This window comes from Protomyctophum bolini (genome assembly GCF_963924005.1).
Source record: "Protomyctophum bolini genome assembly, chromosome: 23".
In the NCBI taxonomy this organism is placed as follows: Eukaryota; Metazoa; Chordata; class Actinopteri; order Myctophiformes; family Myctophidae; genus Protomyctophum; species Protomyctophum bolini.
Window position 1 is genome coordinate 24,213,038 of NC_137884.1, and position 17,500 is coordinate 24,230,537.

Sequence of the window (17,500 nt, forward strand, 5' to 3'; positions counted from 1 at the left end):
CTTATGGGACTGTGTAACTCAGAGTAAAATAAACGATTATCTTTACAATATAAATTGAGGTCCCAGAGATAGAAAATCCATTAAATGGGGGGTCCGTAGCCTAATGCGGGTCAAACTGGGGGTCCTTGTGGTTGAGAGTCACTGCTAGAGCCGTAAAGATATTCTCTTATGGGGGTCCCTGCTGGCATAGCTTTTCAAATAGGGGTCCGTGTGGGCTAAATAGGTGTCAATTTTGTGGGGCCTTGACATGAAAAGGTTTTAGAACCACTGGCCTATTGCAGCTGTGAGAAGGCTCACCGGAACAGAGCAGGCATGTTCCTGGGGGCTCTGGATGTCCCGGGGACCCCCGCGCGGTAACTACAGGGCATGCAGGGCCCCCCCCCCCCTAGGCGTGTTCCTGGGGCTCTGGATGTTTCCGGGGACCCCCACGCGGTAACTCTCGACCGTTTCGGACATGGGGGAAGGCTCGCCGGAACAGGGCCCGGCGGGCCCCACTTGAAAAAGAAGGCACAGAGAACAGAGCAAATCACGTCTGTGCTCAGAAGTCTAGACGCTCTATGTGGTGAATCTGAAGTGAACTGATAAGTATTCTGTCCAGTCACCCCTGGACGTGCGTCACGACACCCCAGGGTGCCTTTTAGAAACCCGCTGGTCTATCGCTATGTCCGCCTGGCACCTAGATGTTAACCCTGTTAGGACTAAGACAAGATTCTACAAAATGTCTTCTAAATCGACAGTTTTCTATATCAGTGGTGCTCAAACTATTTCATATCATATCAAGGACCGCAAAAACTATTTGTAATTGGCCGCCGCCGACCCCCCACCTGTATAAATATGTTGTTCCAGGGACCCCCTGGAAGCAAAGATATATGAGTTAAAAAGCGCTCGCTGTGAAAGAATATATATTAAAAAAGAATCAGCTATTTTTCAACAGCTAAAGTTTAAAATAATAGTTAAAGTCGTTAAAGCGACACAGATGCGCTCCCGTTCCTAAATGGGTAACAGGTTTGATTCCCCTTAAAACCAATCCGTGTCCCGTTTGAGTATCTTACTGAAACAACTGACTGTATTTATGTTTGAGTATCCTACTGAAACAACTGACTGTATTTATGTTTGAGTATCCTACTGAAACAACTGACTGTATCCTACTGAAACAACTGACTGTATTTATGTTTGAGTATCTTACTGAAACAACTGACTGTATTTATGTTTGAGTATCCTACTGAAACAACTGACTGTATTTATGTTTGAGTATCCTACTGAAACAACTGACTGTATTTATGTTTGAGTATCCTACTGAAACAACAGACTGTATTTATGTTTGAGTATCCTACTGAAACAACTGACTGTATTTATGTTTGAGTATCCTACTGAAACAACAGACTGTATTTATGTTTGAGTATCCTACTGAAACAACTGACTGTATTTATGTTTGAGTATCCTACTGAAACAACTGACTGTATTTATGTTTGAGTATCTTACTGAAACAACTGACTGTATTTATGTTTTAGTATCCTACTGAAACAACTGACTGTATTTATGTTTGAGTATCCTACTGAAACAACTGACTGTATTTATGTTTTAGTATCCTACTGAAACAACAGACTGTATTTATGTTTGAGTATCTTACTGAAACAACTGACTGTATTTATGTTTGAGTATCCTATACTGAAACAACTGACTGTATTTATGTTTGAGTATCCTACTGAAACAACTGACTGTATTTATGTTTGAGTATCTTACTGAAACAACTGACTGTATTTATGTTTGAGTGAGTATATCCTACTGAAACAACTGACTGTATTTATGTTTGAGTATCCTATACTGAAACAACTGACTGTATTTATGTTTGAGTATCCTACTGAAACAACTGACTGTATTTATGTTTGAGTATCCTACTGAAACAACTGACTGTATTTATGTTTGAGTATCTCACTGAAACAACTGACTGTATTTATGTTTGAGTATCTATACTGAAACAACTGACTGTATTTATGTTTGAGTATCTTACTGAAACAACTGACTGTATTTATGTTTGAGTATCCTACTGAAACAACTGACTGTATTTATGTTTGAGTATCCTACTGAAACAACTGACTGTATTTATGTTTGAGTATCCTACTGAAACAACTGACTGTATTTATGTTTGAGTATCCTACTGAAACAACTGACTGTATTTATGTTTGAGTATCCTACTGAAACAACTGACTGTATTTATGTTTGAGTATCCTGCTGAAACAACTGACTGTATTTATGTTTGAGTATCCTACTGAAACAACTGACTGTATTTATGTTTGAGTATCCTACTGAAACAACTGACTGTATTTATGTTTGAGTATCCTACTGAAACAACTGACTGTATTTATGTTTGAGTATCCTACTGAAACAACTGACTGTATTTATGTTTGAGTATCCTACTGAAACAACTGACTGTATTTATGTTTGAGTATCCTACTGAAACAACTGACTGTATTTATGTTTGAGTATCCTACTGAAACAACTGACTGTATTTATGTTCGAGTATCCTACTGAAACAACTGACTGTATTTATGTTTGAGTATCCTACTGAAACAACTGACTGTATTTATGTTTGAGTATCCTACTGAAACAACTGACTGTATTTATGTTTGAGTATCCTACTGAAACAACTGACTGTATTTATTTATGTATCCTACTGACTATTATTTTTGAATGGCCAAATTCAAAGCAAAAGTCCCATGAATATGTTTTTTGTGAATTCTGAAAAGTAATTGTGAAACACATTTTTCATTATATTATGTGCCAAATATGTGAAATTTATTCTAATTCGAATTATGCTGGGTTCCCAGCATACTTCGATAAAATGGCATCAAAATCAGTTTAACCGCTTTTAGTTACATAAAATCTTGAAAAGAAAAAGTGTCCAGGAAGACGTGCATATTAATTAGGGTGTCTTTGACATGAAAAGCGTTTGAGGACAAACTGTCCATATGTCTCTCCACCGCCACAACCAGACTCCAGACATCAAAGGCTTTTATGTGTGTCTGTGGCGGGGAAGCTGCTGTTTATGTTGGAATTACGGACTGAAAACATCACTGGCAAACCCTCCAAATACGCACGCACGCACGCACGCACGCACGCACGCACACAATCACAACCCAGTATGTACATACGCACACATGATCTCTCACTCGCATCTGACCAAAACCTTGTTAGAACACCATGGTTCTGACCCGGAAGAACACACACACACACACACACACACACACACACACACGTTGGTGTAAAGGTGAACTATTACAGTACATGTTGGTGTAAAGGTGTGCTATATCTACTACTACACTACATCTACCCGTGCTTCAACCGAGCATAACCGCACACCTAAATAAAAACATAATACAAAACAGCTGTGCCGGGCAGACAGTCAGCGTGGCTACTATCTAAGCTAGGTGTTTACGCGGGACATTTTCGGTCGTACTGGCTATATCAGTCATACAATCGAGGATGTGCGTTACCATCATCAATGGCAGCGTGTGTGTGTGTGTGTGCCCCATCGAGCCTGTACTGTTGTCATGGTAACAGGGGAAGAAGATTTTGGGGCTGCCATCTCTCTCTCTCTCTCTCTCTCTCTCTCACGCGTACACACACGCACACGCACGCACGCACACACACACACACACACACACACACACACACAATAACCTGTGTTCCACTGGATCCATTCTAGTTATTATTTAGTCACAACTCACAAGTTGATTAATCATAAAACACAAAGAAACACTCTCGACCACTCGCTTAATAAAAAAAGCAGATCTACAAGCTACAAGGCATGACGCAGCGGGGCATTCAAGCACAACAAAACATACAACACTGAAACGAAGGAGATACAAGGTTTGTTGTCCGACAGCAACGATATCTTTTGATGCATGCTGTGTTGTTCTCATGCAGACACAAAGTACGCTATGTTATTTTAGATCAGTGGTTCCCAAAGTGGGGTCCGGGGGGAACCCCAGGGGTCCCTGAGGGAGTTCCAGGGGGTCCGGGGTCCCCATGCCGCTAAATGATAGTTGGGAACCAAATGGACTCTTTACTTGTGGGTCTGTAACTCTGAGTGTACAAATGGAACCAAATGGACTCTTTACTTGTGGGTCTGTAACTCTGAGAGTGTACAAATGGAGCCAAATGGACTCTTTGCTTGTGGGTCTGTAACTCTGAGAGTGTACAAATGGAACCAAATGGACTCTTTACTTGTGGGTCTGTAACTCTGAGAGTGTACAAATGGAACCAAATGGACTCTTTACTTGTGGGTCTGTAACTCTGAGAGTGTACAAATGGAGCCAAATGGACCCGTCAGGGTCCATTTGTGCCGTAATGTGCTGTTAATTTAAGTTTTACAGCAGGGGTCTTCAACATTTTTTCAGGCCAAGGAACCCATAGCTGAGGGTGATGAAGCAGGGACACCGATTATTGCATTAAACGGTATTTGGGTTGATCTTTTTTTACATCAAACCTCTTCGCCGAAAATATGTTTCCCTCAGAATAGGGATGCTACCCTAGCATTACAAGTGATTACAAGTGATTATTGTAAAATATGGGGTCCTGGACCCCCTGTATTAACTCTGAGTATCCATATGGGTCCTGGACCCCCCTGTATTAACTCTGAGTATCCATATGGGGTCCTGGACCCCCCCTGGGTACACCCCATGATTGACAGAATTCTATAGTAGGTCAGGACAGTCCATACAGTGGAGAGATCTGAATAGTCATTCGTCCTCTCATAATAATAACTTCTAAATAAATTGACAAATACAAACTGGACTAAAACGTTAGGAAGCGACTAGTGGACAAGAGATCCAGTATAAGTCATTTTACACTTGGTTGCATGCTGAAAATAGCGACGCGTTGTGCGCTTGTATAAATCGGCTATTTTCAGCAAGTGTAAAAACAGTCATTATGACGGCATCAAGGCCCGCCAAAATACATTTTAGTCGACAAAATCAACTGTAGATTTAGTCGACTAAAATCTTGTGATTAGTTTAGTTGACTAAAACTAGACTAACAACATTCCATGGTGACTAAAATGTGACTAAAACTAAATGGAAACTATTCAAGAGACTATAATTATGACTAAAACTAAAGAAACTGCCAAAAACAGCACTGGTCCAGTAGATGGTTTTCAGATGGAACCCCGTCAATCAGCTGGACCACACTTTGAACAACCACTGAGCCACAAAATAATATATGTTATTTAGTTGTTTTGTTTAGACAGCTGCAAGTATATAATTATGTCCACAGATGCTGCATGTTCTGTATGTTGTACCGCGTGCTTGTTTAATGTTTACAGATGCCCTGCATGTTGTACAAACAGCATGCTATTTGAATAGATAGACCAGGTTTAGCAGCATCTGTGGCATGATGGATCCGAAAACTATTTATTTATTTCATTCAACCTGCACTCTGCATGGGCGGGAACCCCCTGTTGGTGTTTCAAGCATTATGTTATGCTTTAGCTATTGAAAAAAATAGCAGATCTACAAGCTCATAGCGCGGCACCGAGTGCCGCGCTACGAGCTTGTAGATCTGCTATTTATTTTTTTAATCGTGAAAATGTGGCCAAATGATTGAATATATTCTTTCAGAGCGAACTTTTTCTTTTTTTTTACTCAAATCTTTGCTGGAACAACATGTTTTCAGATGGGGGTCGGCGGCCAATTATACATATCATTTTTGGGGTCCTTGTGATGAAATATTGAGCACCGCTGATATAGAAACATAGGTATTTCTGAAAACTGTCAGAATTTAGAAGATTTATTTATTTTTAATTTCGACGTCAGGCCTAAATGGGTTTGTGTACATTTTGCCTATAACAACATTATCCAAAATGGGAACATCAGGTTGTGGGTATGAAATTGCATCAAAAACCATTGCATGAAGACCTTATAATTGCTATATCAATAGCTTAAATTGTACACATATCCCCCCCCCCCCCCCATGCCACCTCCAGATCAATAGCCTGATCAACTATTTGAGATTATTGATTATTATTCTGCATACAAATTGCTTCCAGTCATATGAATGAATACGTTGAAATAGTGTTCTATATATTTTCAGAAACAGCAGATGTACAAGCTCACAATGCACCGTCCACCATTCATTATGAGGTGATACGTGAGCTTGTAGATCAGCTTTTCCCCCCTTTAACACCGCGGGAAAGCATTTAGATTTAAAACTATAGGCCTATATACTTGAAACATTATTATTCTATACTTTGGCTATTCAAAAATATCAGATCTACATTCTAGATTATTGGTCATTGTCAGTAATTTATTGTATTGTTTGACTGTTATATCTACCATGTGCAATTTGTGTTCACAAAGCCCCCCCCCCCCCCAAAAGAAAACAATTATATTGGTAATCGCAATCATTTGTACGGTCGTTTAATCGCCAATAAAATTTCACGATGGTGACAACCTACAGTACGACCTCCTCTCACCTCCTGCTCATTTCTCTTCTCCCACCGATCGTTATTACACTCCTTCATCTACACCCCCCCCCCCCCCTCTCTCTCTCTCTATCGCTCTCTCTCTCTCCCCAGAGACGACGAGGAACAAAAGGGAAGATTAACAGGAGAACAGATGAGAAAAGATGGAAGGACAGAAAGAAAGACAGAAAGGCAGAAAGGGAAGAAACGAAGGGAGGACGAAAAACCAGATGAAACAACATGCTGTTTTTCTACACGAGCCAAGTAGAAATGAGTCTTAGCTTTAGATAGATATACTTCACACCCCTTTTGTAGTCGTTTTGTATACCTTTCGTTCTTGTATGTATGTTTTATGCTCCGTTTAACCCTGTGTAATGTCATGTAATGCCTCACTCACACTGTTGCAACACGCATACATTTGTCTTGTGTCATGTCCGTGTTTAATGGCCGCCCCCCAATGCATTTCCAATGGAAGTCACATGGTTTGACAAAAAAATAAGTTTGATGCGGGGTAGGAGGGGAGGGGGGCACAACACAGCCATCAAACTAAAATGTTTTGTCAAACCATGTGACTTCCATTGGAAATGCATTGGGGGCAGCCATTAAACACGGACATGACACAAGACACATGTTGCAACAGTGTGAGTGAGGCCTATAATGCATTGTGCCTGCTTATAGGTTTAGTTCAAAACCTGTTCTGTTTGTAATGTTTTTCTGTATATTAGCATCTTTACTGTACATTGATATAATATGTACTGTCCCCGTCCACGTGAAACAATAAAGTTATAAGAAACAACAACAACAGGGATGGAGGAAAAATAAAAATAAATAAAAGTGGAAGCTTTATATAGGGAAGGGAGGAGGAAAGGAAAGGAGAAGGAAGGAAGGAAGGAAGGAAGGAAACGAGGGAGAGAGAGTGAACGATGGAGGGAAATAATGAGGGAGAAGGACCGAGGCTAAATTAACCCATTCTGAACGGGAACCCATTTTGGTTACTATGTTATGCTTTAGCTATTGAAAAATAGCAGATCTACAAGCTCATAGCGCGCCACCGAGTGGCGCGCTACGAGCTTGTAGGTCTGCTATTTAAAAAAAAATCGAAGAGCGACTGACATAGAAGACATTTTTAGAATCTGATCTCAGGTCAGAATGGAAAACTGTCAGCATGTAGAAGACATTTTTAGAATCTGATCTCAGGTCAGAATGGAAAACTGTCAGCATGTAGAAGACATTTTTAGAATCTGATCTCGGGTCAGAATGGAAAACTGTCAGCATGTAGAAGACATTTTTAGAATCTGATCTCAGGTCAGAATGGGTTAGATGAGGAGCCAGAGAGAGAGAGAGAGAGAGAGGGGGGTGGAGAGACCATGAAGAATTGCAGGAGGGCTACTGAAGGTGCAGGGAGAGCCAATAGAGAGGGACATTTCTCAAGGAGAGGAAGTGGGGGAGTGTGACAGAAGGATGAAAATGACAAATTATTCCTTCCCCTCTTGAGATCCCCAGATGGAAAAGAAATGAACAAGACCAAGAGTCCAGAAGCAGCGCCAGTGGCCCCTAGGGGCCAAACGCGGGCTCCTTATAAACCAAACCAGACCCCGACGCGGGTTTGAACCGACCATCCTTAATTAAAAGGTTAAAAAAAGAAAAGGAAGGGAAATTAAAAAATTATTAATAATCGTGACAGAACCCTTTGGGGGGGGGGGAGGCTATGCTATCACTAAAAGGATTAACACGTCCGCTGCTCGCGGGGCTAACAGTGAAATGAGAAGAGGGGAGAATATATAGAGGAAGATGTGTCGCTTATCTAATAAGAAAGAATAAATCAGTACAACATGCTAGAGGAGGAGAGGAGAGGAGAGGAGAGGAGAGGAGAGGAGAGGAGAGGACAGGACAGGACAGGACAGGACAGGACAGGACAGTCACAGGACAGGACAGGACAGGACGACAGGAGACAAGGACAAGGACAAGCAGCCTTATTATTGGTATAAACAAAAAGGATACTTCCACTCCACGATGTTGATGCATGCTCTCCTGATGGGGTTCTTCAGCGTGAGGCAGAGCAGCGCCCTGGGCGGCCGCGTGGCGGCCGTGGTGGTCTGTTTCTTGGGCTTGGTGGTGTAGTGCTGCCTCTTCCTCTGGGTGGAGCTGGCCGTGGAGATGGGCCCGCCACCCCCTCCCCCTCCTCCGCCGTGGGACGCCCCGCCCACCCCCGACGACGTGGACCCGCCCCCGGCCCCCGCCCCCATGGAGCCCATCATCTTGGCCTGCCGCGCCGCGTCGATGGCCGCCTGCCAGCTCACGGCCGCGCCGGGCGTGGCCAGGTGCTCCGGGGCCAGGCCCACCACGCCCCCCAGGCTGACCCCTCCTCCTCGCTCGTCATGGGTGACCACGCCGCTGCCGCCGCCGTGGTCATTGGTCAGGTTGGGTTGGGGTGGCGGGGGAGGCAGCGGAGGAGGAGGAGAGTAATCGGAGCCTGGAGAGAGAGAGAGGGAGAGAGAGAGAGAGGGAGAGAGAGAGAGAGAGAGAGGGAGAGAGAGGGAGAAGAGACGAGTTAATGAATTGAATTGCATTTTTATAGAGCTCAAAGCGCTTTACAATGGTTCATTCATTCATACATTGGGAGGTGAACCGGCGAACAGTCGACGCCAGCGTCCTCACTTCCCACATTCACACACCAACGGTGGCGAGCTCACACCGACCGACTCATTGGAGGCAATGTAGGGTTCAGTGTCTTGCCCAAGGACACTTCAATGTAGGGTTCAGTGTCTTGCCCAAGGACACTTCAATGTAGGGTTCAGTGTCTTGCCCAAGGACACTTCGATATGTGGACAGGAGGAGGAGCCGGGATACGAACCGCCGACCCAGGGATCATTGGACGACCTGCTCTACCTCCTGAGCCACAGCCGCCCCAGTGGATGGAGAGAAGAACGAGTAACAAAACCATTGCGTATAGTATTATTTCCCACAGGTGTGGGAACTTTCATTATTCAACTAACGATCAATAAAAACAAGTATTATAGACAACATAATCTCATCCAAAACCATTCCGTATCAAATCAAGAGTAGATAGCAACTAATCCCCTAAATCTGTTGCTGTTTTATTATTGGAAACACTGTTCTGTGTGAGCGTGTTTTTAAGCGTCTGGAAAATCTTCTGCTTTTGTCACGATTCTTTTTTTTTAGCATTAAAGGGACATTTCACCTCTGGAAGAAACTGCAGTCACTCAATGTTAACAGTATTTGTAGTAGATAACAGTAGCACAAGTTGATTTGCACCCTATGGCCAGAAAAATAGTCTGTGTCTGTGTGTTTGACTGGTTTGCTGAATTCCTACAATGCCCATAATGCTTTATTCCATCCTTATGGAGAGGGGGGAACCTTGCATGGAGGTGTGACTTTGTAGTCCAGGAAGGAACTGAGACCACATGGTCATGAACATGGCGTCATGACTACAATATAATAAAAAAAATCATACATCATACATGACATACAACCCCCAGGAAAGTGTTTGTGTCCTAAACATCATTAAAATAAGCTCTCGTTGCAAAAGGGGTGAAGTGGCCCTTTAAAAGTCTCGGGATCTCAGAAATACAAGCAAATTCAAAATCTCAGCTGCCAGGTGTAGGAAAAACAAAGATTCCAATCAGCAATAACAATGTGCAATAACAATGTAGATCACAGCACTTTTACTTTTATTTGACATAAAATAGGCCTAAATCATAAAAAAATGTATTAGCCTATTTGATATCAGATCAGAAGCATGATTTAACTCACCAACAACAATACCAACAGGCGTAATTCTATTAGATGTATTTTTTGTAAATAAATTAATCTGATATGACAGCAATAAATAAATCAGTGGTGCAGCTATACAAACAGACCGCATACAAAACTAACAAATTGCACTATGAAAGCTTCAGTAAATACATCTCCATCTCTAATCTTCCATTAAAAGTTAAATATCAGTAGTAGGGCCGGCCCAAGGGCAGATGACGATCGGCAATCTAAATTGCAAACGATTTATTGAGACATAAAACGTGAGGAAACAGCACTTTAGGGAAATAAGCTACAACATACTGAGAAAACTAAACTAAAAATGACTGCTGGGCCGTTATCGAGACTTTTATCGTGCGATAAATAAAATATTGCCGTTAATCTAATCTGGAAACTGGGTCTGCATAGCGGCCAGGAGGCGGGCCGTGTGTGTGTGTGTGTGTGTGTGTGTGTGTGTGTGTGTGTGTGTGTGTGTGAAGTGGAAACTGAGCTACACTTCCTAACCATCTGTCCATTCATTGTACCAAGACATCAGTGACACATACTTCCCACAGATTACAACCACACACGGAGATTTTGAAAACATGACCAATGACAAAAAACTCCCATATCTGCTGGGCGAAGTACAACAATGTGCAAACACAGCAGCAAGATTTGTGAGTTGCTGTGATAGGAGAAGTACCGGTATATCAAATGGAACACAACCACCGATTCTGTGTGAAACAGGCTGGGCACAAACAATGCAATGGCTGCCCCAGTGAATCCACAATGGTTTCTAGAAATAAACAATACCACTCATCAAAAACCAAAGTAATTTCCAATTATTTGTTACTCTTAAATTAACTGATAAGATGTGGTGAGTTACCTTGCTTCGCTGTGGTTTGTGCTCATAAAACTCTTCTAGTATCACACTTTTTCTCTCTCTGTTCTGTGCTCTTCTCATGTGCTGTGCATTGCTGTTTGGCTGTCTTTCTGTCTCTAACCTCAACAGCTGAACTGACTCAGTTCAATTGGGCTTGATTAGTGCAGCACTGCAGGTAGATGGTAATCACTGCTTCAACAGGTTGCTGTGTGGCTGGAACAGCATATCAGCCAGGCCTAAACTGACTGCTGATTGGTGGAACCACATGTCACTCTGTCTCTGATATCTAGTGATTTTTAGATGGCTTAACAAATCTCTGCACCACTCAGTGGTTAGGTTTTAGACAGGGTCACTAAACATAGTAACTTTAGATTTAGTTCTTAGGCAAAAGCACACATATAAGGCAACTGTAGCTTGTCTCTATATGTTAGGGTTATACTGTAATCCACTAAATCATGTGTGTTACAACATAATTTTTGTTTTGATTGTATTGCTGTGTTGTTGAATTGTTCTTTCTGCTTTGGCAATGTAAACGTATGTTTTCTCATGCCAATAAAGCCCTTTGAATTGAATTGAATTGAAAATTGTGTGCATGTGTGTGCGTGTGTGTGTGTGTGTGTGTGTGTGTGTGTGTGTGTGTGTGTGTGTGTGTGTGTGTGTGTGTGTGTGTGTGTGTGTGAGGAATGGTAAACAGCAACACGTTAAAGTTCTACTTACTAGAAAATAAAGAGGCAGTGATGGAAGGAACCATAAGTCCATATCCATAAGTTCTGGGACATAAAATGTCACTAAATACTGTTATCCATGAGGGCAGCAGGCTGCTTCCTCCTGCTAGCTGTTGCTCTAAGAGCTAAAGCATCATCCACCATGCATCACAATGAATGATCACAACCAAAACAAACACCTCTAGGACTAGCTTTGACGGTTGCCACATTTCGTGACTGTGTGAGAGAGAAACAAGCAAGCAGGTCTATGAAAATCTGAAAAAGTCAGAAAATAAGTCTAAAATAAGCAACTAGCCTACAGTATAGTGCTGACTGTCAAACATCATTGTCCAATGCTGTTTTAGAGCAGTGGTTCTCAATCTTCACTAAGCATCTTCACTTGATACTATCAATAAAGGCAGAAAAGCCAAAAAGAAATGCTAACATTAAGCTACTAATTTAACATGTAGACAATACAAATTGGATCGTGTCACCGAAACACATTTTGGCACATATAGTGCTTATTCCAGGACAGAATCCAATAGTCAATAAGAAATCCCAGAAAAAACAACATTCACAAAGTGTTCTTGCCGAGCCATGAGGCCCATAGGGCAGGAGCCTATCTCCTGTTTCTGTAGCCATGAGGCCCATAGGGCAGGAGCCTATCTCCTGTTTCTGTAGCCATGAGGCACATAGGGGCAGGAGCCTATCTCCTGTTTCTGTAGCCATGAGGCCCATAGGGCAGGAGCCTATCTCCTGTTTCTGTAGCCATGAGGCCCACAGGGCAGGAGCCTATCTCCTGTTTCTGTAGCCATGAGGCCCATAGGGCAGGAGCCTATCTCCTGTTTTTGTAGCCATGAGGCCCATAGGGCAGGAGCCTATCTCCTGTTTCTGTAGCCATGAGGCCCATAGGGCAGGAGCCTATCTCCTGTTTCTGTAGCCATGAGGCCCACAGGGCAGGAGCCTATCTCCTGTTTCTGTAGCCATGAGGCCCATAGGGCAGGAGCCTATCTCCTGTTTCTGTAGCCATGAGGCCCACAGGGCAGGAGCCTATCTCCTGTTTCTGTAGCGTGAGGCAGCTTGATGTACAAGTACACCCCCTGGACATGACGCTAGTATGTCGCAGAGACTTATTCCCAATCCAACCCTTGATGCTGAGTGTCAAGCAGGGAGGCACTGGGTCCCATTTCTATAGTCTTTGGTATGACCCGAGCCGGGGATCGAACCCCGACCTCCCAGTCTCAGGGCAGACACCCTAACCACAAGGCCACTGAGCTGCATGGTTCACAAAGTGACACGCAAAACCTTTGCGGCAAAGGAAAAAAAGGAGATGACAGATTTGCAGAACTGCAATAATCTTGGTGAGATTAGAGTATGTACTTCCAGCAGCCAGAATAATTGCAAAAATAAGACTCAAGTGAGTGTGAGGTTTTTAAGAGACGGATGGGGGATTATCCAACATGCTCAGGAGATTACAGACAATTCTCACCCTCACTTCTCTCTCCGCACAATCCCCTACCATGGATTCTAGAAGCTGATCCTAGAATATATATTCTGTAAAGCAGTGGTTCTCAACCTTTTCAGGCCACGACCGCCCCAAGATAATCATATTTGAAGGCTCCAACCTTGACATTATAAGCACCCGAATTGTAGGAGATGAGGCATTACATTTTGTGTGACACACAGAGATAAATATTGTGGAAAATATCAGAACTATTATATTATATAAGAACCCCATTCACTGTCATCTGGTCATTTGGGAACCAGCCGGTGGAAACTGGGGTCTGAGAGGAAGAAGGTGCGACGCTCCTCTCCACCCTCCCGTATAAAAATAGAACTGTTTATTACTCAAATACTACGGTGACGTTCCGGTCGGTCTGACCTTCGTCAGATGAATGAGCATACCAAACAGGGCTCTATATAAAGGTTCTCATTTCCTCGCTGCTGTTGCCGGGGCATGGATTTGGATTCTGTACATAATACTTTACTTTACTTTTTTTTAATACTCACTTTAAAGCCATACACGCATTTGGCCAGTTAAGAGTGACACTGTACTGTACACGCCTCCTGTTATAGCGGCACCCCTCGCCTCACCCTTGGAACGGGTGAAAAAAACAAACGGACAAAAAATAACGATGATCCTGCACGCTCCATAGAGTCCTGTAATGGTCGCGATCCGGTTCAAAATGCCGTACGTGTCACAGGACACGCCATTTGTAAAGTGTTTTAGTAATATTGTTCCTGCTGGTCTACATACAGTGGTGTTCCCTTCCTTACTACCGGCCTGACACCTAGAGGTTTCTAAAACCTGCAAACCAGGTGAAGAAATCACAGACTGAGGCTTTAACCTTTGCCATAATATTCCAGACCATTAAGCGTTATTCATAGTCTAATATTTTCGGTGGTGAGGTGACCACCGAACTACAACACCATGACGTCACTGAGCCGCGGTGAAGAGAAAACCACCGACACCACCCCAGCCCTTCTCTCTGTTTCTACTCACCACCGCTCCACCGTTATTACAGCTCCGGTGGTCACCTCACCACCGAAAACCCAGCATTTTATGGGAAAAGCTTCTAAAAGTATTGCTAGTTTGACCACTTCAAATGCTCTAATCTTTAAATAGCCTAATAATTGAAAATAGACCTATTATCTACAATGTCTGCGAGGCATTGAGAGATTGTATAGACAGGCTATTTTTGCTGTGCTCATGGGTCTATGCTGGGGTCTATGCAATCCAAAGGACAAGGAAATGAAATGAGTCGTGGCCATGCGTGTCATGACGACGAGGCTGAATTGACAGCCTCGTTGATTCAGTTCGGCCTGCTGAGACTATACTGTATATAAAACACAGAGAGGCGCTTTGACATGTTGGAGCAAAGTGAGTGCTTTGGTTCTGGAACCTGAGAGAGAGATAGCAGCAGAATGGGACTTATTGTGTTGCAGTCTGGTTCAGATTACAGCCAAGGTTAATATCCTGTCTCAATCTCAGTACATCTATAGATAAACGCAGCACACACGCGCACTCAAATACAAAGACACAAACACACGCGTACACACTCTCACACTCCACTCACACTCAAATACAAAGACACAAACACACGCATATACACACACTCACACTCCACTCACACTCACACTCACTCACACTCACACTCAAATACAAAGACACAAACACACGCATATACACACACTCACACTCCACTCACACTCACACTGACTCAAATACAAAGACACAAACACATGCATACACACACTCACACTCACACTCGAGGGAAGCATGCAAATACGAGAAATATACATCGCTTCATCAGTTTGTTTTCGTTTGTCTCTGAACATTTCAAATTACCGGCAACGGCAACCCAACAGTTAGCGGCTCTGTGACCCTTGACCCCTTGGCACACGTATAGTACACTAACTCAGAAGTTCCTAATCCACAGGGTTCATACTGTACCCCCTTCTCTTACTCCTTCATTTTCTCATTATCTCTCTGCCTAATTTGTCTGCCTTACTGTACGTTCCCTCACTAGTTCTCTCTCTCTTTTGTGCAACAGTGGTGTTACAAAGATGTAATCTGTTCCGTTGAGGAGGAGAGTTTATCATCCGGGTTGATTTCCAGCCAGGTAAAAAAAATGCCATTTATATTTCACTCTCTCCCCCTATACCACGGGCCAATGTCACAACCCAGCTTTCACTGGGGTTTAGTTTAGTTGTGGGTTTAGTTACTCAGCGTATAAAATCCTTGGACCTGAATCACTAATGTTTCGGGTGTGAAGGAATATTCCAAACTTCACACGTTAGTAGTCTAGATAGAATAAGGCTGCAGTCTAATGACATAAAGCAAGCTTGGTCCCATGTAAGTCTACAGCCGAGCGAGAGATTACTGAATCAGACTACTATAACGTGGGACGTTTGGAAGATGTAAACAGCTTAGAGAATCGGGGCCCCCGCGCCTAGGGTGTAGTCTCCCAGGGTTTAACCCATTTTGGGCGGGAACCCCTTTTAGCTATTTTTGAAAAATCGAAGAACGACTGACATGGAAGCATAGCTTTTTCAGAAAACTGTCAGGATGTAGAAGACATTTTTTAGAATCTGATCTCAGGTCAAAATGGGTTAAACACAGAGAGTTTAGCCACCCCAGGGTTTAGTCAACCCAAGGTTTTAGCCACCCACCGGTTTAGTAGACCCCCTAGTATTGAAAAAACAAATGTCCCTATAATATCCTCTGCTGTTATAGTGCAGTGGGTTCTCCGCGCGCGCATCCATCACTTAGACGGTGTGTAACCAGATCAAATGGACTGTGGAGAAAAGAGTATGCGTGTGCCGGTGTTGGAGTGAAGTGTGTTAAGCTGTATAGTGTAGAAAAATGAACCTCTGTCTGCATTATGTTTATAATGGATGGTGTGAAACTCCTGGAGCAGAACAGAGAGGCAGGAGGAGCAGTGCTGTTTTCGTCAAGACGAGAAATGCTTCGTCGACTACCTTTTTTCACTGACGGAAACTAAACGGAAACGTGCGCCGCGCTCGGGAATCATTCGTTGATTTGAGGGCCAAGCAGGAAGGCATTGGGTCCCAGTCTTTGGTATGACCCGGCCGGGGATCGAACCCCCGACCTCCCAGTTTCAGGGCGGACACTCTCTAACCACAAGGACCACTACGGTCTGCCGCGACCTCCAACCAAAGACCAAAATGGACCAGCCCATTATTTGCATGCCTGACTCTCGCCTCCCCGAAACAAGTCCTGTATTCCCAGACGGTTGAAGGGAAACGGGCGCCGGGAGGTCAGAAGAAGAGCTACAACAAGGACAACATTATAGAACAAACCTAAAAGATTTGACCTGAAAGCTTGGGCAGACATGGCAACCGACAGGACGGCCTGGAGGAAACTATAGTCACACACATGATGCATCATGATTCATGTGTGTGTGTGTGTGTGTGTGTGTGTGTGTGTGTGCCTACAGTACTTATCTCAATATTCTATTGACTTCAGACAGAGACCAATCAAATCAAATCTCGCACGCACGCACGCACGCACGCACGCAGAAAGACAGGCATTAATTTTAATCAATAGGGATTCATTAGTATTGACTGAATGATGATGTATTCATCAACCTATCTTGTGATTAACAAATCGATACCACTATGAGACGTTCACTGATGCACGGTCACGCACGCACGCACGCACGCACGCACGCACGCACGCACGCACGCACGCACGCACGCACGCACGCGTCCCAAGTGACCTGTTCTCTCCTTCTCATCTCACCGTCCTTTATTTGGTCTTTCTGTTCTCATCTGTATGACATAATATGAGTTATCATTTCCTCCTCTCTCATCTACTTACATCACACACACACACACACACACACACACACACACACACACACACACACACACACACACACACACACACACACACACACACACACACACACACACACACACACACACACACACACACAACACAACACAACACACGTCATCGATTTGTTTGCTTTGTCGTGATTGATCGAAAAAGTAATCAATAGATTCATCACTGGGAAAACAATCAATATAGTTGCAGCCCTAATCTCTTCCTCTCTCTCCTCCTCTCTCTCGCCCTCTCCTCTTCCTCTCACGCTCTCCTCTCTCATCCTGTGGTCCTCTCTCTCTCTCTCTCTCTCTCTCTCTCAGCATCCCTTGTTACGTCTCAGTTACCAC

The 17,500-nt window shown here is 43.4% G+C and overlaps 1 protein-coding gene across 5 annotated transcripts in view; it reads right to left on the reverse strand.

Moving 5' to 3' along the window:
• The window catches only part of cacna1c (calcium channel, voltage-dependent, L type, alpha 1C subunit), a 238,693-nt gene that overhangs the window by 183,803 nt on the left and 37,390 nt on the right, over window positions 1–17,500 (reverse strand). For 4 of the 5 annotated variants that reach the window (XM_080757917.1, XM_080757916.1, XM_080757918.1 and 1 more), the window contains exon 2: window positions 8,462–8,933. In XM_080757917.1, the coding sequence (XP_080614043.1) occupies window positions 8,462–8,933 (472 nt within the window). Of the gene's footprint in view, window positions 1–8,461; window positions 8,934–17,500 lie in introns of those variants that run through there. The other variant, XM_080757919.1, reaches the window with a different exon arrangement.